General features: G+C 45.5%; 1 protein-coding gene across 4 annotated transcripts in view; it reads right to left on the reverse strand.

The window, feature by feature from the left end:
• The window catches only part of MAPKBP1 (mitogen-activated protein kinase binding protein 1), a 235117-nt gene that overhangs the window by 57851 nt on the left and 154300 nt on the right, over positions 1 to 22966 (reverse strand). For all 4 annotated transcript variants that reach the window (XM_040332107.1, XM_040332104.1, XM_040332106.1 and 1 more), the window contains exons 8-10: positions 18726 to 18908; positions 17598 to 17758; positions 9656 to 9845 (exon numbers count right to left, since the gene is read on the reverse strand). In XM_040332107.1, the coding sequence (XP_040188041.1) occupies positions 9656 to 9845; positions 17598 to 17758; positions 18726 to 18908 (534 nt within the window). The remainder of the gene's footprint in view (positions 1 to 9655; positions 9846 to 17597; positions 17759 to 18725; positions 18909 to 22966) is intronic.

Genomic DNA, 22966 nt, shown 5'->3' on the forward strand with positions numbered 1-22966 from the left:
AGAAACACACATTTCTAATATGCTGAACAAACAAAGCAACACATCCAGGAATGAATAGCATGTTTGTATTCTAGTATGAGAATGAATCTACAGAAGCAGTTGTATGTGCATGGTAAAGTCTTGCATTCTATGGCTCTCAATGCTTTTACATGGATTCAGCCAAAGCTAAAAGTCAGTACCTGGAGTTAGTTTAGAGGTAACATAGCTAGGTACACTTTGCAGGACAGGGGGAAAATAAAGCACTTAAAGACACCATACACAACAGATACAGAGGCTCTATACCAGGGGTCTCCAAAATGAGGCTCTTTGCTTGCTTTAACCTGGACCTTGTGGCCTTATTCCCCCCTCCCCTCCCTGGTCAGCAACAGTGGAGCATAGTGCCTGCCAATGATACCAATGATGGGACACTATTCCTCCCACTGACACCAATGATAAAGCACTATTCCTCCCACTGACACCAATGATAAAGCACTATTCCTCCCACTGACACCAATGATAGTGGGAGAAGTAGTGCCTTATCATTGGTGTCAGTGGGAGGAATAGTGCCCTGACTTTAACCATGACTATGAACTATTCTTCCCATTCATACCAATGATGGGGTACTAATGGGGTACTATTCCTTCCACCGACACCAATGATGGGGCACTATTCCTCCCACTGACATTAACTATGGGAGCAGTGTTCTTCTCATTGATAACGATAATGGGGCAATTATTACTCCACGTAATACCAATGATTTGCCATTTTTACTCCGACCAATGTCAAGACCCTTTTCTTCTCCCTCTGGCCACAGTCCAGGGCCCGCCTAAAGTTTGAAGGACATTAAACTGGCCCTTTGTTTTTAGTTTGGAGACCCTTGCTCTATATGTAGACCTCAATGCTTATATATGGATCAAGTCAAGGCTAAACATCACTACTAAGAGTTATTTATTTAGGGAATATAGTTAGGTACTGTTTGTAGCACAGGGAAAAATACAAAGCACTGAAAGACGCCATGAATGACAGCTGCAGAGGCTCTATGAGTAGGCCTTTATCCTAGAGGCAGCCGTTTGTAAATCCAAGGCTCTAACAAAAATGTCATGAAAATGTTAAACAAAAGCTTTCTACAGCCTTACTGAATGATCAAATGACAATTCTGGTCTTACAAAAATGGGCTGTTTCAAAATGAAGGTTTCCCTAAATGATTACTTATAACTTAAGATTTTGCATGCAAAGAAGCAGCAAACATACAGTCTAAACATTGTATAAAACGCACACTGAATTCAAAGGGGGGTGCTTGACAAGCATATTCCACACCTGCCAGGCACCTCTAAATACTGCATGCATGGCACTAGAGGATTGACTTGTTTATCCATTCTTGGACGATTGGTTGAAAACCGTTTCCCAATCACCAGTATTCCTTTTAAGATAAGCCAGCCAGAGGGGAGAAGAGTCCTCCTCTATCGTCCTCTTACCTACATAGCATAACAGTAATGATTAGCTCAAGTGACCTAAACATGTATAATTATGTACCAATCCATCAAGAAAGACCTCTTCTAAGGGTCAGCCCATATCTACACTATCACCTGGATTTGAGTTAAATAGTAAACTTGATGAAATTGGTGGTGGTGGTGAGGGCGTTGGTGTAGTGGGTAGAAGGCCCTGCAAAAGTTTAAAAAATGTACAACTGGATTTTATGATTAATAATGCTATTTATTAATAATGCTGTTCTCGCATGGCTGATCTCTTATATTTTATACAATCAAAAACATAGAACAAGCGCATAATAATAATAAAAAAAAAAAAATAACAAAAAAGTCACTGTAAATTGTAGTACACTGCAATTAAAACTCAAAATACAGGTTCTGTTATAAGACAGGTTCTTGGATTTTAACTAATTGTGCAGTTTGTGAGGGATGACACAAGACTTTACAGTGAAAAAGCAAAAAACCCTTTCAACCTCTTAGCTTGTTAGACAATAAGAGGGTCCCCTGAAACTTTGCAGCATTTCCGAAATGTATTAGCTTTTTGCTGACGAGGAAGTCAACTCAAAAATGCTGCAGATGTCATCGGCTATAAACAAATGGAGCATAAAGTGTAAAAATCCTTACTCCTAATAAAAACAGCTGATCAAGATTACTTTCGTCTTTCTGCTAACAGGATGCCAAGAAAGAAATTATGTGCCTGCTTAAGCAGACATGCTTCTTGAGCCCAGGATTTGGCTCACACACAGAAAGAGGTCGATATGTGAATGTACATTGCATATGTAAAGTGTTGCGTAAATTGGCGGCGCTATATAAGTACCTAAATAATAATAATAACATGTACAAAACCTTACAAGTCAAAACCAGTGTCGGCTGGTGCTCAAAACTTTTGGGGAGGCGCAAACAAACTGAAAAATTCTGGAAAAAAAAAAAGGGATTTTTATTAACAGCTTACCTGTAAAATCCTTTTCTTGTAGTACATCACGGGACACAGAGCAGCATAGCCATTACATATGGGTTATATAGTGTACCTTCAGGTGATGGACACTGGCACTCTCCGACAGGAAGTTCCCTCCCTATATAACCCCCACCCATAGTGGGAGTACCTCAGTTTTGTAGCAAGCAATATGCATCCCAAAATTCCCCATAAGAGGGGTGGGAGCTCTGTGTCCCGTGATGTACTACAAGAAAAGGATTTTACAGGTAAGCTGTTAATAAAAATCCCTTTTTCTTTATCGTACATCACGGGACACAGAGCAGCATAGCCATTACATATGGGATGTCCCCAAGCAATGCTCCATGAGGGGAGGGAGACAACCAGAAAAAACCAAACAAGAGGTGCCACCGGACAAGAGGAGATTAAACTGCGGCCCGCAGTACCGCCTGCCCAAAGGCTGAGTCAGCGTTCCTCCTAACGTCCATTTGATAAAATTTTGCAAATGTGTGGACAGATGACCAGGTTGCTGCCCTGCAGACCTGAGCCATAGGGACCTGGTGATACGCTGCCCAAGAGGCACTTATAGCTCTAGTGGAATGAGCCTTAACCGATAAGGGTGGACTCTTCCCCTTCAGGCCATAGGCCTGAATAATCGTCTGCCTAATCCACTTAGCAATAGTGGCCTTAGACGCTGCCTGGCCCTTCTTGGGCCCTTCCGGCAGAATGAATAAGACGTCCGTCTTACGAATCTGGGCTGTAGCTTCCAAGTAAATCTTTACAGCTCTAACTACATCCAAGGAATGTAGTAACCTCTCTTCCTTAGAAGAAGGCTTTGGAAAAAATGATGGAAGAATCACATCTTGATTAAGGTGAAAATTTGATACCACCTTAGGCAGGAAGGACGGAAGCGGCCGCAAAACGACCCTGTCCTTATGCAATAATAAATAAGGTGCCTTACATGACAAGGCTGCCAACTCCGACACCCTTCTGGCGGATGCCATGGCCACCAGAAACACTAGTTTCCTAGTCAAAAGGACCAAAGGAATCACGGACAAGGGCTCAAAGGGCTGCCTTTGCAAGGCCGATAGAACCAAATTTAGATCCCAAGGATACAGGGGAGCTTTAATCGGGGGATTCACCCGAATAACACCTTGTAAAAAGGATTTCATTAAGGAATGGGCAGCCAACGATCTCTGGAAGAAGACCGACAAGGCAGACACCTGCCCCTTGATTGTGCCGACCGCCAAACCTTTTTCCACTCCCAACTGTAAAAACTCCAGGATTCTCCCAATAGTATATTTGCGGGGATCCCATTTCCTGGTTTCACACCAGGTAATATAGGCCTTCCACACCCTATAGTATATTAACCTGGAAACTGGTTTTCTTGCGTTTATAAGGGTAGAAACGACCTGCCCTGAAAGGCCTCTGTTTCTGAGAATCAGGGACTCAGCCGCCAGGCCGTTAAATTTAGGGCCTGTAAGGCAGGGTGGTAGAATGGCCCTTGTGAGAGGAGGTCCGGACGTAGAGGGAGGACCCAAGGCTCCTCTACGGTCATCCTTTTTATCAAGGAGTACCAAGGTCTTCGGGGCCACGCTGGGGCCACTAGAATCGCTGGCTTGCGTTCCCTTTGAATTCTGTGAAGAAGACGGGGTAGCATCCGTATTGGAGGGAAGGCATAGATCAGCGCAAACTGATGCCAAGGACACACCAAGGCATCTGTCCCGCAGGCCAATGGATCCCTCGTTCGAGAGACAAAGTTTGCTACTTTGGCATTGAATCTGGACGCCATAATGTCCACCTCCGGAGTACCCCACTTCCGGCAAATGACCTGGAACACTTCGGGATGGAGGGACCACTCCCCTGGGGACATCTGTTGGCGGCTGAGGAAGTCCGCTTGCCAATTGTCCACCCCGGGGATAAAGATAGCTGAGATGCAGGGGACATGGGCTTCTGCCCATGAAAAGATCCGATCTACCTCCCTTTGGGCTGCCTGACTCCTGGTGCCACCCTGGTGGTTTATATAAGCTACGGCAGTGGCATTGTCGGATTGTACCCTTACTGGGGAGCCCTGCAGAACCTCCGTCCAGCCCAAAAGAGCCAACCGAGCTGCTCGGATCTCTAAGACATTTATGGGTAGGGCTGATTCTGCCCTTGACCATTTCCCCTGTAGGGTTAAATCGTCTAGGACTGCACCCCAACCTGATAGGCTGGCGTCCGTGGTTACTATCCTCCATGAGGGGGGATTGAACGATCTTCCTTTCAGAAGATTTTTTGTGACTAGCCACCAACACAGGCTCTGCCTTACCGCATAGGGAAGGGAAATGGGAAGATCCAAGGCCTGGAGTCTTTTGTCCCAGGCCGCGAGAATTGCTCTCTGTAGCCTCCGAGAATGGATCTGGGCATAGGGCACTGCCTCGAAGGTGGCCACTAGCTTTCCCAACAGGCGCATGCAGAGGCGTATAGATGGCCTTGTGCTGCTTAGGACTATGTGGATTAACTCCCTTATCGAGTCCACTCTGGACTGGGGCAGGAAGATCCGTTGTTGTCTTGTATCTAAAATCAGACCTAGATACTCCAACCTTCTTGTGGGCTGTAAAGCCGATTTGTCCCGGTTTAGAACCCAACCCAGGGACTCTAGGCAGTTTACTGCTAGCAACACTGCCCGATTTAGACCGGCCGCTGAGTGGTCGACTACCAGAAGATCGTCTAGGTAGGCCATGATCAGAATGCCCTGTTCTCTTAGGATGGCTAATACGGGGGCCAGGATCTTCGTAAAAACCCGAGGGGCCGTGGCTAGTCCGAACGGAAGAGCCACGAACTGATAATGCCGATAGTTTAGGGCAAAACGCAGATACCTGTAATGGCCTGGGAAAATCGGAACGTGCAGGTATGCGTCCTTTATATCGATGGAGGCCAAGAACTCCTTTCCTTGGAGGGCGGCCACCACCGAACGAATGGACTCCATTCGAAAAGACCGGACTCTTAAAAAGCGGTTTAATAACTTTAGGTCCAGAATAGGCCTGACGTCGCCGTTTGGCTTCGGGACAACGAAGAGGTTTGAGTAAAACCCTTGTCCTTGCTCCCCTACTGGTACTTCCATAATCACTCCTTGAGACAGGAGTCGCTCTAGGGCGGACAGAAGCGATGCCTGTCTCTGAGGGTCGCCTGGAAGTCTTGACATTTGAAAGTGAGGAGGGGGGAACTCCCGAAACTCCAGCTTGTACCCCTGAGTTACTGAGGACAGAACCCATTGGTCGGTAACTTGGGCCCCCCACAACTCCGAGAACAACCGGAGTCTTCCCCCCACTCGAGAGAGTGGGGGCGCCCCTTCACAAGGCTGCCTTAGGGGCAGCCTTAACCGGCTTACGGTTCCACGGTCTCTTGTTCCCTGCAGCTTGCCCCTGGGGCCTGTTTGCAGCTGCGCGTCCAGGAGGCCGTCGATACTGCCTAGAGAATGAGGGCCCTGGAACTGGAGAGGTTGGGCGCTTAAAAGAGGGACCTCGGAACCTTTTCTTAACCGGCAAAAGGGTGCTCTTACCACTAGAGATCTTTTGAATATATTTGTCAAGATCTTCTCCAAACAATCTCTCTCCTTGAAAGGAGAATCCTGTAAGGAGTTTTTTGCAGGGGGTTTCTGCAGACCAGTTCTTTAACCAAAGTAATCTTCTCATGTGGACAAAATACAGGGATAGGCGGGACGCCTGTTGGATTGAATCCTTGATAGCGTCTACCGCGAAACATAAGGCTCTAGGTAGATCGGCTAGGTCCTGAGCCTGTTGAGCCGGGAGGTCCTTTAGGGCCTGCTTGGCCTGGTCTTTTAAAGCCTGGCAGACGCCAATGGCAGCTACAGCTGGCTGGACCACTGCCCCCGCCGTGGAAAAGGATGCCTTTAGTAAGGTCTCAAGCCTTTTATCCACAGGATCTTTGAACATGTGAATATTGTCCACTGGACATGTTAAAGCTTTATTGACACATGATATGGCTGCGTCAACAGTGGGGACAGCCCATTTTTTTGAAAACTCCTCCTCTAAAGGGTACATAACTGCGAACCTTTTAGGAGGCAAAAAAAAATCCTGTCTGGCTTAACCCAGTCCTGAAATATCAGGTCCTTTAACAAAGGATGGACCGGGAACACCAGGTTGGCTTGGGGCGCTTTTAGGGAGCCCAATGAGGACACAGCGGAGGCCAGAGGCTGAGGCAAAGGCATTTTAAAAGCTGACCGTACCATATCCGTTAAGGACTGAACCCACAATTTTTCTGCGTGAGAAGCTGAAAAAGGTTCTTCTATAGTAGAATCTTCAGAACCCAAATGGTCCAGATGATCCTCAGCCTGGTCTCCTGTATCTTCCAATTCCTCAGTGGAAAGGACATCTTCCTCAGGAGATTCAAACCTGGGAGACGGGGACCTAGCCCGCTTCTTCCCGGATAAAGAGGCCGTAATAAGAGCGGCCATCCTCTTTTCAAATCCACCCAAGGTGGAGGCTAACATCTCTTCCGTGACATAGGAAGGAGTTGGTTGAATAGGGCCCGCCATAGCACCTAGCAACCCCGATGGCTCACCCAGGGCAGCAACCTCCGGATCCTCCGGGGAGGTAGGGGCAGGTGGATTCTGGGAAATATCCTCCGAGCCCGATGGGGAACCCTTCGGCTTTTTAACACCTTTAGCATTTTTAGCGTTCCCTGCACCCTTAGGAGCCATAATAACAAATCTGAGATACTCCGCTAATATACAACTAACTGTAATAGCTGGAGAAAAACACACATTTAAATAAATGAGGAAAAAAATTTTAGGCTAGGGTAATGTTAGACAGAAACTAAACTTCCCAAAACCTAACAAGAGATAGCAATATTGAGCCCCAAGGGCTTAATCATATCCTAATATTGCTTCCCTTAATGCTGGGCTAAGAGAGTACCAAATACTAAGTACTCTGACTGCTACTTAGTACACCGGCTTTTCAGAGAAAATATGAGCTTAAACAGCTCTTTAGCAAGGTGTGTACAAAAAAACGGCCACTAGGTGTCACTGTGTCAGCATAACATAGGCAAACCTATCCTGCTCAGCTCAGCATCGCTGCTCCGTGTCCCTTCACAGCCTTCAGCAAACTGACAGGCTAAGTAGAGTTTTTCCCTCTGATGTACAGAGGGGAGGGAACTCCCTGGGCGTCCCCCGCCCCTCCACGCAGCGTCGGCGCCTATAACAGTGCGTGCGCACGCGCGCGCGCGCGCTCCCGACGCCGCTCTCAGGAAGCAGGAAGCAGAATCCATGTGGGGAGAGGAGCCCGGGAGCTGCTGGAGACACACAGACATCAGGAAGTAAGTAATTTAAACCTGACATGCTCCCTTTTACATTTCATGGAGCAAAACACCTTGTAGCAGCAGCAGCAGTCTATTAGCCCAGCCAGAGGAACAGTATACCTGGGTGTTTGAGCCATCCAGTCATGCAGACTTTGTGGTTTCTCTTTTAGCCCATGCACAGAGGCATAAAAAAGGCTTTTCCTCAGAGTCCCCTGTGGGGAGCCCACTGACAAACCAAGTTCCGTAGGCCCCCCGCTTACCTTTCCACGCCGCAGGGTATTGCTCATGCAAGAGGCCCAATCTTCCCCCTTCACCGTGGGTATGGTCATAGACCTTCAGGGACCGGGGTCCAAGTCAGGAACACCACACACCTGGACCTATACAGCACTACTGGCAGCAGGTATTCATAGGTTAAAAAAACCCAGTCCTGGAACCCAGAGTCCAGCCCTCCAAGGAGAGGCATTATAGGCAAAACCCCATCCACGAATTGGGGCCCGGGTACCGTCCACTTTGGCTATGAAGCACCTTGGACGGATCCGGTCGGCTGGCCCTGGTCCCAAGGACAAACTGCAGGCACAACCTTCAACGTGCACCAACACCTAAGACACTGGCGAAAAAACTGAGGTACTCCCACTATGGGTGGGGGTTATATAGGGAGGGAACTTCCTGTCGGAGAGTGCCAGTGTCCATCACCTGAAGGTACACTATATAACCCATATGTAATGGCTATGCTGCTCTGTGTCCCGTGATGTACGATAAAGAAAACATTGATTGCAGCCTCACTGTGCCCATCAAATGCCGCCACTGTACCCATCAAACGCCGCCACTGTACCCATCAAATGCTGCAACTGCGCCCATCAAATGCTCCTACTGTGCCATCAAATGCTCCTACTGTGCCATCAAATGCTCCCACTGTGCCATCATTGATTGCAGCCTCACTGTGCCCATCAAAAGTCGCCACTGTACCCATCAAACACCGCCACTGTACCCATCAAATGCTGCAACTGCGCCCATCAAATGCTCCCACTGTGCCATCAAATGCTCCCACTGTGCCATCAAATGCTCCCACTGTGCCATCAAATGCTCCCACTGTGCCATCAAATGCTCCCACTGTGCCATCAAATGCTCCCACTGTGCCATCAAATGCTCCCACTGTGCCATCAAATGCTCCCACTGTGCCATCAAATGCTCCCACTGTGCCATCAAATGCTCCCACTGTGCCATCAAATGCTGCCAGTGTGCCATCAAATGCTGCCAGTGCGATTCCCCTCCCCCTGCCATCTGCCTAGCACATACCCTGTCTCGGTGGGGCAGCGAGTGGCGGCAGTGGGTGGTGTCCTCCTTGCTCCTCGAAGTCTTCTCCCATCCTCTCTTCTCATCCTCTGCTATGATTGGATGCCTAATAGGATGCGACCAATCACAGCGCCTGTCTTTTCAGCCAATCAGGTGACGGGTAACAGACCTGAGCACCTGATTGGCGGAGAGGCGGTTCAGTGTTGGGAAAGCAAATATTCATTTGCTTTTCTAACACAGCTGGATGACGCCTATTAGAGCTTATGGCAAGTGCTTCAAAAGCACCCCCTGCCACTGGAATTCAGGCACCCGGCGCCCAAAAAGGGGCCAGGCCCCTGAATAGGGGGGTTGGCAGCGGCAGCCATAGATAGATTCATGCAATGCATGAATCTATCTATCTATTAGTGCTACAAGGGGTGACAAGAGAGAGGGGGCGGCACCCGTGCGCCCTTATGGACGCACCGCCACTGGTCAAAATACAAAAGTATCCTACTCTACACTACTATAAAAGTTGGCATGTTGCAAACTCAAAAAAAATCTAATCATAAATGTGGTCATTCTGTTGTATTTGATGTACAGCAAAACGGTACACAAACTAGAGCTAAAATTTCCTTTTTGCTGTCTTAAAACTAAAGGACAAAAATAAATGTATGACAGTATCTCATACCTCAACGCTCCACACACAAGAAGAATGGTATAAGGCCGAGTAGACTTTCCCAACTTTCTTCAAGTCTTTAATATCCCATACATACAGACTGTGGTCATTGTACACACAAGAGAGCCACTGGTTGGCAGGGTCAAAGGTCATTCCCACAGTGTCCGGGTACTTGGCATCTGCAGCGCTGGAGAAGAGGCGGCTGAAAGGTAGTGAATAATAAGGGAATTAATGAGGCTTTCCATATATTATCACACTGCTGCATCTTTCTAGTTCGAAGCAGCTGGCCAGTTCATGTGGTCAATTTACTGTTAACAGCTTACAGGCACTTTACAAATAAGAAAAAAAAATTAAGTTAGTTAATGAATGTCATGCACACATGTGCGGCTACTACAAGAAATAACAACTGCACACTCTCATGAGCTCTAAGATTTCTAAAATACTCACTTATATACAGTGCCTTGAAAAGGTATTCATACCCCTTGACATTTTCCACATTTTGTCATGTTACAACCAAAAACGTAAATGTATTTTATTGGAATTTTATGCGATAGACAAACACAAAGTGGCACATAATTGTGAAGTGGAAGGAAAATTAATGGTTTTCAACATTTTTACAAATAAATATCTGAAAAATGTGGCATGCACTTGTATTCAGCCCCCTTTTCTCTGATACCTCTAATCAAAATCTAGTGGAACCAATTGCCTTCAGAAATCACCTAATTAGTAAATAGAGTCCACCTATGTGTCATTTAATCTCAGTATAAATACAGCAGTTCTTTTAAGCCCTCAGAGGTTTGTTAGAGAATATTAGTGAACAAACAGCATCATAAATGGCAAGAAACACACCAGACAGGTCAGGTATAAAGTTGGAGATCTTTAAAGCAGGGTTAGGTTACAAAAAAAATATTCCAAGGTTTGAACATCTCACAGAGCACTGTTCAATCCATCATCCGAAAATGGATTCCAAAAACAACTCGTCTATTATCTCACCACATGCCTGTTTGAGGTCCTTGCCTCCCCCTAACTTTTAGTGCATCATATCCTGTACTTCCTCTGCTGGGCTCATAAACCAGTCCAACTGGTTCATTTGCATACCAATAGGGGGAGTCTTAGTTTCTTAAAAAATAGCACATGAAAGCGTATGGCACAACTTCAAACCTACCAAGACATGGCTGTCCACCTAAACTGACAGTCTGGGCAATTAAGAGAGCATTAATCAGAGAAGCAGTCAAGAGGCCCATGGTAACTCTGGAGGAGCTGCAGAGATCCACAGCTCAGGTGGGAGAATCTGTCCACAGGACAACTATTAGTCATATACTCCATAAATCTGCCTTTATGAAAGAGTGGCAAGAAGAAAACCATTGCTAAAAGAAAGCCATAAGAAGTCCAGTTTGCGAGAAGCCATGTGGGGGACACATACTGAAGAAGGTACTCTGGTCAGATGAGACCAAAATTTTACTTTTTGGCCTAAAAAGTTTTTCGGTGACTAGTGGTTTGGCAACTGCAACTCACCCATAAATGTTTTGTTTATGGAGTTCCCTCTGCACAGTTTTTGTGGACACGACCTTTGGAAGACCTCTGCAGTCACTTTTGCAGCAGTTGTTTTCTTATCCTTGCCCAATGTCCTTTTGTCTCTTTCGGTATATGCCATCATAACCTTTGATACCGTATTTCGTGACACAGTCACAGAGGCACCAGTTGAGCGGGCACCAACAATTTGCCCTCTTTGAAAGGGGGAGGGGGGATAAGCAGAGCTTACACTTTTTTGTGGAACTCTGCTTTAAGGACTTGCTTTTAGATTCCCTTCAGCAGCATACTCGCCTTTATTCCACTTCCCCGCCACTCCATATATCTATTGGGAGGGAAAAAGAATACTAGTACTTTCAGGTATGGAGAAGCATGGACTCAATCCATGTGATAGTGCTGGTGCTTTGTGCTTGGTACAGAGATATCACATGTGGACAGGTAGATTACCCAACCCTGGGCAAACTAACTAGATGGTTTCAGAAAGTTACACAGGGCTGTCTGGGGAGTTGGGCAATAAAGGGAACATGGTATCTGCTCAGCAAGAGCAAAGCACAGGTTCAATTTAAAGCAAATATAAACCGAACAACTAAGATCTAGTCTATTGCAGCTTACCAGTCCTTGAATGTGGTGGCTGCATTAGTTTACTCTCGACAGTTTTTTCCCCTTCTTTTACTGTTACTAAATTAGAGCAAATAATGAATGTACATCTGAGTTACTAGGGCCTTTATGTAAAAAAGAATAGTGCAAACTGTAGAAACGCTTTAGGGGAAAAAGCGTACATAAATGCATTTTCAGTGTCTTTTACCTTACCATGCTGACTATGCATGTTCTATTGGCCTTTCAAGTCAAGGGCTAGGTGTGGTGGTTTCCATTACAGAAATAATGTCATTGCTCCTCTATCATTTACTTAAAGCCTATGGCAAAGTATTGACTTTTCCTAGATGTGAAATACCGTACTTTTCTAAAAGATCTTTACACTTGTTATACTAGAGAGGAAAGAAATCCAATAGGATAGATGAACTGCCTGTATATGCAGTTGAAAGACAAGCCAGCAGAAATACAGAGGCCAACTGAATAATTAAAAAACACCAGAGGCCTAGTGACAAACACATGATCTATTGAAAGTCAAACCATACAGCTGTGGGCTGGGGGTCAGGAGAGAAGGAACCCACAGGCAGAGACATGGATCAAAAGAATGACTGTTCTTATGAAAACTTCAGCAGGAATGACTGGCCTGAATTCCATTCATCTGCTCAGTGTTTGAGCCAGCGAATGCATTTATAATATATGCAAATGAATTGTAAAACAAAAACAGAATGCAAGAATAGTGAATATCATGACTTCAAGGCCTGGGAAACCGCACTGCTAAGGCTTCTTTCACACTATGGATTGTATGTCCGTTTTATAATATCCGTATTACACCTATTAACGGACGTTTATTAACGGATTTAATAACGGATACATACGGATAAATATTTTACCATTCTTCCTTTATTGAAAACGGATAATGTTTATCCGTATATATCCGTATACATCCGTTATATCATTCCTTTCTAACGTCCGTTAATAAAAAACATTTCACCCTTTCTTGAAGTCCAGCTCCAGAAGTCGCATGGATATTCAGGGGAACCCCGCCGTCAATTTAAAACAAAAGTGACGTGCGGTTCCCGGTAAATATCCATAACCAGACCCTTCAGGTCTGGTATGGATATTCAGGGGAACCCCGCCGTCAATTTAAAACAAAAATGACGTGCGGTTCCCCCTAAATATCCATAACCAGACCCATTATCCGAGCACGTTAACCTGGCCGGCCGCAGAAAAGAGGGGGGGACAGAGTGCGGCCCCCCCTCTCTCCTGAACCGCACCAGGCCACATGCCCTCAACATGGGGAGGATGTCCCCATGTTGATGGGGACAAGGGTCTCATCCCCACAACCCTTGCCCGGTGGTTGTGGGGGTATGCGGGCGGGAGGTTTATCAGAATCTGGAAGACCCCTTTAACAAAGGGCCCCCCAGATCCTGACCCCCCCCCCCCTGTGTGAAATGGTAATGGGGTACACTGTACCTCTACCATTTCACGAAGGAAGTAAAAAGTATTGTAAAAAAACACACTGACACAAAAGAATAAAGTCCTTTATTTAAAAAAAAAAAAAAAAAAAACTCCAGCGCTGAAAAATCCACTCGTTCCCGGCTTCCAGCGTTATCCTGATCCTGCGACGGGTGCGGGTGATCTCCCGCGATGAGAAGATCCAGCGTCGGGTGATCTCCGCTCCGGCGATGTGAAGATCCATCCATCCGGCGCAGCAGCATCCCGGACCTCCTCTCACCGCTGGGCACAGCCCAGCGAATGAGCGGCTGAAGCGGTGACATTTCTTATATAGAGGAGGCAGAGCCACCCGTCACGTGACCCTGCCCCCTCTGACGTACCTCTGCTACGTCACTGGGGAAGACCATGAAGAGGAAAGGTCTTTCCTCTTCATGGTCTTCCCCAGTGACGTAGCAGAGGGTACGTCAGAGGGGGCAGGGTCACGTGACGGGTGGCTCTGCCTCCTCTATATAAGAAATGTCACCGCTTCAGCCGCTCATTCGCTGGGCTGTGCCCAGCGGTGAGAGGAGGTCCGGGATGCTGCGCTGGATGGATCTTCACATCGCCGGAGCGGAGATCACCCGACGCTGGATTTTCTCATCGCGGGAGATCACCCGCACCCGTCGCAGGATCAGGACAACGCTGGAAGCCGGGAACGAGTGGATTTTTCAACGCTGGAGTTTTTTTTTTTTTTTTTTTAAATAAAGGACTTTATTCTTTTGTGTCAGTGTGTTTTTTTACAATACTTTTTACTTCCTTCGTGAAATGGTAGAGGTACAGTGTACCCCATTACCATTTCACACAGGGGGGGGGTCAGGATCTGGGGGTCCCCTTTGTTAAAGGGGTCTTCCAGATTCTGATAAACCTCCCGCCCGCATACCCCCACAACCACCGGGCAAGGGTTGTGGGGATGAGACCCTTGTCCCCATCAACATGGGGACATCCTCCCCATGTTGAGGGCATGTGGCCTGGTGCGGTTCAGGAGAGAGGGGGGGCCGCACTCTGTCTTCCCCTCTTTTCTGCGGCCGGCCAGGTCAACGTGCTCGGATAATGGGTCTGGTTATGGATATTTAGGGGGAACCGCACGTCATTTTTGTTTTAAATTGACGGCGGGGTTCCCCTGAATATCCATACCAGACCTGAAGGGTCTGGTTATGGATATTTACCGGGAACCGCACGTCATTTTTGTTTTAAATTGACGGCGGGGTTCCCCTGAATATCCATACCAGACCTGAAGGGTCTGGTTATGGATATTTACCGGGAACCGCACGTCATTTTTGTTTTAAATTGACAGCGGGGTTCCCCTGAATATCCATGCTCAGTAAAATTAACGCCCGTTAACATAACGGACATTTACGGAGACATTTACTAACGTCCATGTGCCATAGACTTCAATGTTAAAATATAACGGACGTTAATATATCCGTTACTTGCAACGGACAAATAATTTACAAAAAATAGTGCAAGACCCGTCACATATTCCGTTATAACTAACGTCCGTATGTTATAAACGGACTATTACGGATCTTTACGGAACATAAAAAAATCCCATATACTTTAATGATATTTTATAAAGGACGTATAACTTCCGTTTTTTAACATTATCTGACGGATTTTAAAACGGATTATTAAAACGGATTTATTTTGTAGTGTGAAAAGGGCCTAACAATACAGAATGAGGTTATGCACGTCCCCGTCAACATTACACAGCAGTCCATCAGCTTGAAAGTTGAACCAATTTTCAGTAGCATCTAAAATCGCATGAATTGCAGCCTCTTACGTCCTTCTTTCCCATAGTTTCTCATTTTGTCTTTTATAGCTTTTTGCTCCCATTTATTAATTCCAATCCAGGAATCTATTGCTCAACTTAACATGCAATAACAATGTATTTGTAAATGGAATAATAACTTAAAGTGGAGTTTCCATCCCCAAATTTTTTTTTCCATTATTGTGCTCATTAGACCTAAAAAAGTAAAAAAAAAATATATATATATATTTTTTTTACTCATCTGGAAATGCCTGTTGCTATGCAGTCCCACGAAATCTGCCTTTGAAAGCACCTAGGATTCTGACATCATCTCCCTCTAATGCTCCTGGGAAATGAGTGTCATAATTTCCCAGGATGCAGTGCGGTGTCCAATTATCACTCCCCATCCAAGACTTCCAGGAAGTAAGTGCTTGTAGGCTTCACAATGCCCAAACCAGTGTAATCCTTCCTGTTCCCCATTTTATCAGAATTTACAAACTACCATAAACTTATACCTGTCCCTCAAAGTTCAAACATTCCTGCTATTATGGACCACTGGGATTCCTTTCCCTGTGTGTGATCCAGGATGAGACATTTGTGGAGTCATGATGGACATATCTTCTCACTTTCTACCGATCTGATGTGGGTTAAACAGAATATGAAGTAAGAATAAATCTGTTGAGTAGGGACACAGATTAAGGGTCCTTTCACACTAGCGGACCGTTCGTCCGCTCATTACAAGTCCGTTAACGGACTTGTAATGAAACCCTATGGGAATGCGTCCGTTAGCGGATGGAGCATCCGCTAGCGTCCGCGTCAGTCGGGATCCGCTTTTCCGAACGGAAGAAACCCTATTTTTCTTCCGTTCGGCGGAGCGGAACTGATGCAGACGGACAGACGGTCCATCTGCATCAGGTTCCCCATAGGGCAGAGCGGAGCAGAGACAGGGCGGTCCCTGCACTGTGTGCGGGGAACGCCCTATCCGCCGACAGCTGAGCGGGGACCCCTGCTGAGCCGACGGAGACACACGGAGCGGACCCGGAAACGGTCCGCTCCGTGTGAAAGAGCCCTAAAGCCTGACAGAGGTTTTATTTCCACCCTCCCTTACTGTTGAGCTTTGAATCAGCAATGAGTGTCAGAAGATATGGAGACCAGGGTACACCATAGTGTACACTTTCACATCATACAACTGGATACTTAGAATTTAGGAGCACCCATACAGCTCCTTCTGCATACATAGGCACAGACTCCTGAATAAGCCCCACTAAAAGGTCAGACCATCCAAAACATGAATTGCCATTTCTAGTAGATTTATGGTTGGTTTCACTGCCTGACAGCTTCCTATAAATCTGGGGACTTTACTGGTTCATTATCTGTTCCGGGGTCTGCACACTAGTGCCAGTATCAGAGGACCCAACCTTTAAAATAGTTTTTTTTTTTTTTTTTTCAGTAATACCATAACACAGAGACTAACAGGAGAAGCCGGATCATCAAAAGGTAAGCAGGAACACCCATCCAAAGCTCCCAAATAGCTAGGAACTAAGGGCCAGATTCAGGTAGAATTGCGGCGGCGTAACGTATCGTAGATACGTTACACCGCTGCAAGTTTTCATCGCAAGTGCCTGATTCACAGAGCACTTGCAATGAAAACCTACGCCGGCGGCCTCCGGCGTAAGCCCGCGTAATTCAAAGGGGCGTGTGCCATTTAAATTAGGCGCGCTCCCGCGCCGGACCTACTGCGCATGCTCCCTTTTGAATGCTTTGTGCGAAGTGACGTCATTTTTTCGAACGGCGACGCGCGTAGCGTAATTCCGTATTCCTGGACGGCTTACGCAAACAACGTCAATTTTTAAATTTCGACGCGGGAACGACGGCCATACTTTATACAGCACATACGTGTGCTGTGTAAAGTTAAGAGTTAAGGCACCCAAAACGACGACTAACTTTGCGACGGGAAACTAGACTAGCGGCGACGTAGCGAACGCGAAAAACCGTTGTGGATCGCCGTAACTCCTAATTTGCATACCCGACTCTGGTTTACGACGCAAACTCCCCCCAGCGGTACTGCATCCTAAGATCCGACAGTGTAAAACAATTACACCTGTCGGATCTTAGGGATATCTATGCGTAACGGATTCTATGAATCAGTCGCATAGATACTCAGAGATACGACGGAGTATCTGAGATACTCCGTCGTATCTCGGCCCTAAGTTAGGCTACAGATGTCTGAGCACTCATATGGGAACAGCCATCATTGAAATACATGGGGTTTAGGATGTTAAGCAGTTTGAAGCTTCAAGCTACAAAAGCTCAGGTGTGAATTAATAGGAGGACTTTAGGGATTATAATAGGGAGATCATCACTGTTGGAATATCCAAAAATATAGGAAGCAAGGAGCCGACTCAGCCTACCCCTATAAATAAAATACCTTTTTGCTGGACCGATTTTTTTATCGTGTGAAAAACAAACTTGAACTAAGCAAAATTCCCAGCAGCATAAAACAATGCCTAAAGAAAAATCATAACCAATGTTAAACACTAAAAAAAAAAAAAAGTCTGTTTAAAATGTATGAATATTTTTATTTGTGCTCACCTGGCTTCAGTGATAGTAGCAATATCTACACCCAGGCAGTGTGGCTTTGGCATAGTGCTAAGAAAGTGTAGGTTGCTTGGGTTGAATATGCGCACCGTTCCATCTGCACACCCACAGAAAATATAGTCCTGGCTAACCAATATGCAGCTGGCTATGGTGGTCTGTTTGGAAAAGGCACAACAAATTTACATGAATGAAAAACATGTAACAGGAACTGTTAGCATTCACAAATCATGCATCTAGGCTAGATCACCAATGCTGACAGACCTAATATATACGAATCTTGTCTTTTACCTATGGAATTCACAATTAACTATCTATTGCAAAGCAAATATTTTGAGCATTACCATTCGCATTTAGACCTGCCAATACTTATTGAATGTCTGAAACTACAAATGCTGCCATCACAAAATGCAAAAAATTTGCTTTTTTTCTTTACCTACATTAATTACTTTTCTGTGGAGGTTGCCCAGGCCCCCCTGCTGGCCAGGCACGGTACAACAGGGCCAGTTGTACTGGCCTATCCGCGGCACCGGGTGGAGGAATGGGGTACGGTACAACTGGGAAAAAATCTTGAAGTTAGTTTCCTGCACTTTCGTGCAAATGGAAGATTTTAAGTCAAAGTGTACTACCCAGGTCAGATTCCCATTTTTGCAGAAAGGAAGTCCTCCGGGGTTGTTCCCCCACCCCCCCTTTTTTTTTTTTTTAATTATCATTTTCCCTCTGTTCCCAGCTGCATAAGAGCTGGGGGGAGGTAAAGCAAAAGTACACTGAGCTTCGCAGTGAAAGGCTGTACACAGGGGAGGTGTGTCAGGACAAGTCTGATCATTTGTGGAGAGTAGGCCGAGTTCCCAACACAGCTAGAGAACTGACCACAGCCCATACTTCTGCATAGTTTGATCAGTTTTTAATAGTAAAGCAGAGGGACTGGCAGGAAAACAAGGGATTTCACACAATGGAAGCAATGCAACGAGAACAGGACTCTTTTGCAAACAAGTGCATGGTAGCTGTGTGTAGCCTTAGGCAAAACTGTTCCAGCTCATTTAACTTAGACAGGTTGCATTGGTGTAGAGTAAGCTTTGAATCTGGTGTATTTCTGTAAAACAAACACATACTGCACACACTCACCCTGAGCTCCACCCACTTGTCCAGCAATCGACGATCATTGAATTCACATAGAAGGCCAGAAGATGTTATACAAAAAGTACTGCTCGATTTTTTGCCTTTTCCACATGCAACATCTGTGAAGAAGTTGTTCCTGAGCTCACCCAACAAGCCAGAGCGCCCCAACAGTGGAATGGTAGAGTTCACCTGAAAGAATAATTATAATGACAATAAATATTAAGAAATTATATATGATATATTATATATACATATATACAGGGCTCAAAATGTCAAGTCCTGAGCTACTAGCCTTAACGGTTACTCGCCACCAGTTGACCCAACCAATGCAATTGCAATGTAAACTCAGCTGTAACAGTGGGCTATCGGCTCTGTAATCCCGCAGCTTTTCTCTTCCCCGGGGTGATCGATGGGAGAACGGCTCCCGATCAATCCCCACTTGCCGGCGGTACCCGCGCTCCCCCCCACTTGCCAGAAACAATACACCTATATGCGTGCACACATAAAAAAAGAGTGGCTATGGGCGCAAAATTCTTTATCGGAGAATGGGAAGACAAATGTTTTCGGAAAGGATGAGAGATAAACGGATCTTTTACAGACGGTTCATTGAGGACTTGTGTTCTTCATATGGGCAGGATCAGAATCCTCGCTCCGTGAATTCATGGAATACTTGAATAATAGTAAGAATAACATCAAATTATCAAGTCAGTGGCGTAAAGATCAGATCAACTTCTTGGATGTAAATGTGTACAGACATGATGATAGATTAGAGACTAAGCCCTGGTTCACACTGGGCTGCGGGAGTGAAGCTGAACTCGCACGATTTCACTCCCGCTGGCAGTCCAGATTTCGGCCGCGATTTAAGAGACATCTGTGCAGGTTTCTGTACAGATGTCTATGTAAATCGCGGCCCGAAATCGCAAAAAGTAGTACAGGAACTACTTTTTGAAATCGGTGCAGCGCCGCAGATGCGGCGTCGCACCGATTAGGACAGTGTCATTGCCGACAATTGCCGGCAAATGCCGCCGATTTGAGATGCGATTTCACATGTGAAATCGCATCTCAAATCGAAGGAAATCGTACCCAGTGTGAACCTGGGCTCAGGTACATTTCAAGCCCACCGACCATAATAGCTAGCGGTAACAAAATAAAAGGGGTTTTGGGGGAAGGGGAATGCGCAAGACTCCACTAGTGTGTAGGTGGTGAATATCGGCACCTACAATGGATCATATGTCCTGTATGGGTATTATTGCCGTAGCCAAAAATATCATTCAAGAAAAAGGGGTGAGAAGGGGGGGGATGGGGATACGGCCAACAGGGGGACCGAAAGGGGCTACTTTAAGCAACAATGAATGATCGAGATACAAAATTATTTATTGATAGTATCAAAAGATAAAATATTTATGAAAAAAGTTCAGCAACAAAAGAACTATGTGAAATAATAGCTAGCTACCTTTAAATAGTGGACATCATCCCCTTTGGTTAAGAAATATCCCCAAAGGCCGAATTATGAGAGTAAAAAGAAACCGTTCCACCACTAGTGACTTTATAACACAGTCCCAAGTATTAAAAAATATATTTGTGGATAAAGGATACAATACACAGTATTTGGATAAAGTGGTAGATGAAGTATTGGTACTCCCTTGAGAAGCCCGTTTAAGTGATGTAGGGCCTCGTAGGAACAACGAAAGTCATGAGTGGGGTTTCATTTCAGGTTTGCACTCACAATATAAAGAAGTAGAAGCGATTTTTGGGGCACACTGGCATATATGATGTCTGTATAAAACACTTAAGTCTGTACTCCCAGCTACCCCTAAATTTATCTATATAAAAGGCACCTAGTTTTGGGGATAATGTGGTAAAAAAAAAAGCATTAGATCCACCTACCAGACCCTCATCCTTTTGGGATAGGGATGGGTTCTTTGTGTGTAGGGAAGTGTAAGGCATGCAGAGAAGTTACTATGACAATGAGAGGTTTGGAGAGGTTCACTTCTACTTCCAATAATAGGGAATTTCAAATTAGAGAATTTATTGCATGCAATACTATATGCCTTAGGTTGCACTTGTGGGCTCATATTTGTGTATTAAATTCGCCCGTTTTGCCGCGAATTTCGGGGCGTTTTACCGCATTTGCGTTTATAAGCTTTTAGTTAAGAAACATCATAAGACTCTCCCTAAGCTCAAAAAACAGTATTTAACCATTTCAGCCATTTTGTGAGACCAGAGTGAGTAGCAGCTGAGAGAGCAGCAGTGTACTTGTATTTAGCGTGTCACTTGCCACATCACCTGCCACAAGCTGCGGATTGTCCACTTGCCACAAGTTGTGAATTGTCCACTTGCCACAAGTTGTGGATTGTCCACATCACCTGCCACAAGCTGTGGATTGTCCACTTGCCACGTCACCTGGCCACATTACTTGCCACGTCACCTGCCACAAGTTGTGGATTGTCCACTTGCCACGTCACCAGGCCACATCACCTGGCCACATCACCTGCCACAAGTTGTGGATTGTCCACTTGCCACATGACCTGGCCACGTCACCTGGCCATGTCACCTGCCGCAAGTTGTGGATTGTCCACTGGCCACGTCACCTGGCCATGTCACCTGCCACAAGTTGTGGATTGTCCACTGGCCACGTCACCTGGCCACATCACCTGCCACAAGTTGTGGATTGTCCACAATGCAATGCAAGCAATTACATTTTTTATGTTTTTTTTTAATGTTTTTTCATCATTTGCCATAATTTTTGAGATTTCTAATGTAAAAAAATAGGTCACCTTTGCCGCGTTTTGCGTCTGAAACGTGGAAAACGTTTGCGTCTGAACCCATTTTTTTGCTTCTGGAAAAATGAGGTTAAACGCAACTGCTTAAAAATGGCAATAAACTAGACTGTGTGCATGGACACATAGGATAACATGGAATGTGTTCAGGGGCAGTTGAAAAAGCTGTCCAACTGCCTCTGAACACGTGTTTACCAGCATTTACCAGCGTCTCGTGTACATGGGGCATTATATTTTAAACTTTTCCATAACCAGGACACTTGGGGTGTGGATCGGGTTAAACCAGTGTGGAGAGGTTCCAATACAGTGAGGGAATTATCTAAACATGAAACACTCAATTTACCTGACAGATACACTCACGCCTAAAGGGTTAAATTTAGAACGTGACATTATTAGTGATTATTGACATTATTTATTATTATGATGATACATTTAATAAAGCTCCAAGTATACAGGATTAATTTAAAATTGTAAATTTTTTAGTTATAGCAATGTATTAATTTAAGTACGATTACGAGTCAATTATAGGATTGTTAACTGTTACGGTGACCGAAGGTGACATTTGCATCTCACCACCAGGAAGAGACAACCACGATGGATTGACATCTGTTGATTTAACCGATATTTATTTGCCCTCATTTCAACAGATTGGTGAAAACGCTTTCTATTTTATATGCTTACTGACGTTTTAATGACTCCAAGTGCAATTTTAAGGATGTTGGGATTGCAATAAGGGTACTTTCACACTTAGTCACTCTTCAGGCGTTTTAGCGCTAAAAATAGCTCCTCTCATGCCTCCCCAGTGTGAAAGCCTGAGTGCATTCACACTGGGGCAGTGCGCTGGCATGACGGGGGGGGGGGGGGGGATTCCTGCAAACAACATCTTTGGGGCAGTTCGGGAGCTGCCTGCACCTGCCTGTTGAAATGAATAAGCAGTGCTGCCGAAGCGCCTGCAAAGCAATTTGGCAGTGCCGAAAAGCGCTGCTATAACCGCAGTAAAGTCCCACGAAGAATAGTGGCGCTTTACCTCTAGCGCCGGCACTGCCCCAGTGTGAAAGTACCCTAAATGCCGAAACGGGATCACGGTATGTGGAGTTTTTCTTCCTATGTTCCACTACCCATGGGGTGATTTGCAGCTCTAGACCATGCCTGTTCTTTGGATGATATCTGAGTTTCTCAAGGCTTGTGTTATATCGATTTCTGATGAGTTTGAACCCCTATGGGAGTGTGAAACACGCGGTGTGGAGCTTGGTGTATGGTACACACAGATTAACATCTACTAGGATCACCACCTGCATTCAGAACTTTCATTCACCAGTGTCCTCCATTTTGTTGCTCATATGATCAGAACATATGAATGCTGGTCACAAATAATGATGGACAAGAGCGCTGCTACAGTACTGGATGTTACACAAGACTGATTTCTTGGAATAGTTTCTGTACTAGAAGTTTATTTTATGTGTTGCT

This window comes from Rana temporaria, chromosome 13 (genome assembly GCF_905171775.1).
Source record: "Rana temporaria chromosome 13, aRanTem1.1, whole genome shotgun sequence".
Lineage (NCBI taxonomy): Eukaryota > Metazoa > Chordata > Amphibia > Anura > Ranidae > Rana > Rana temporaria.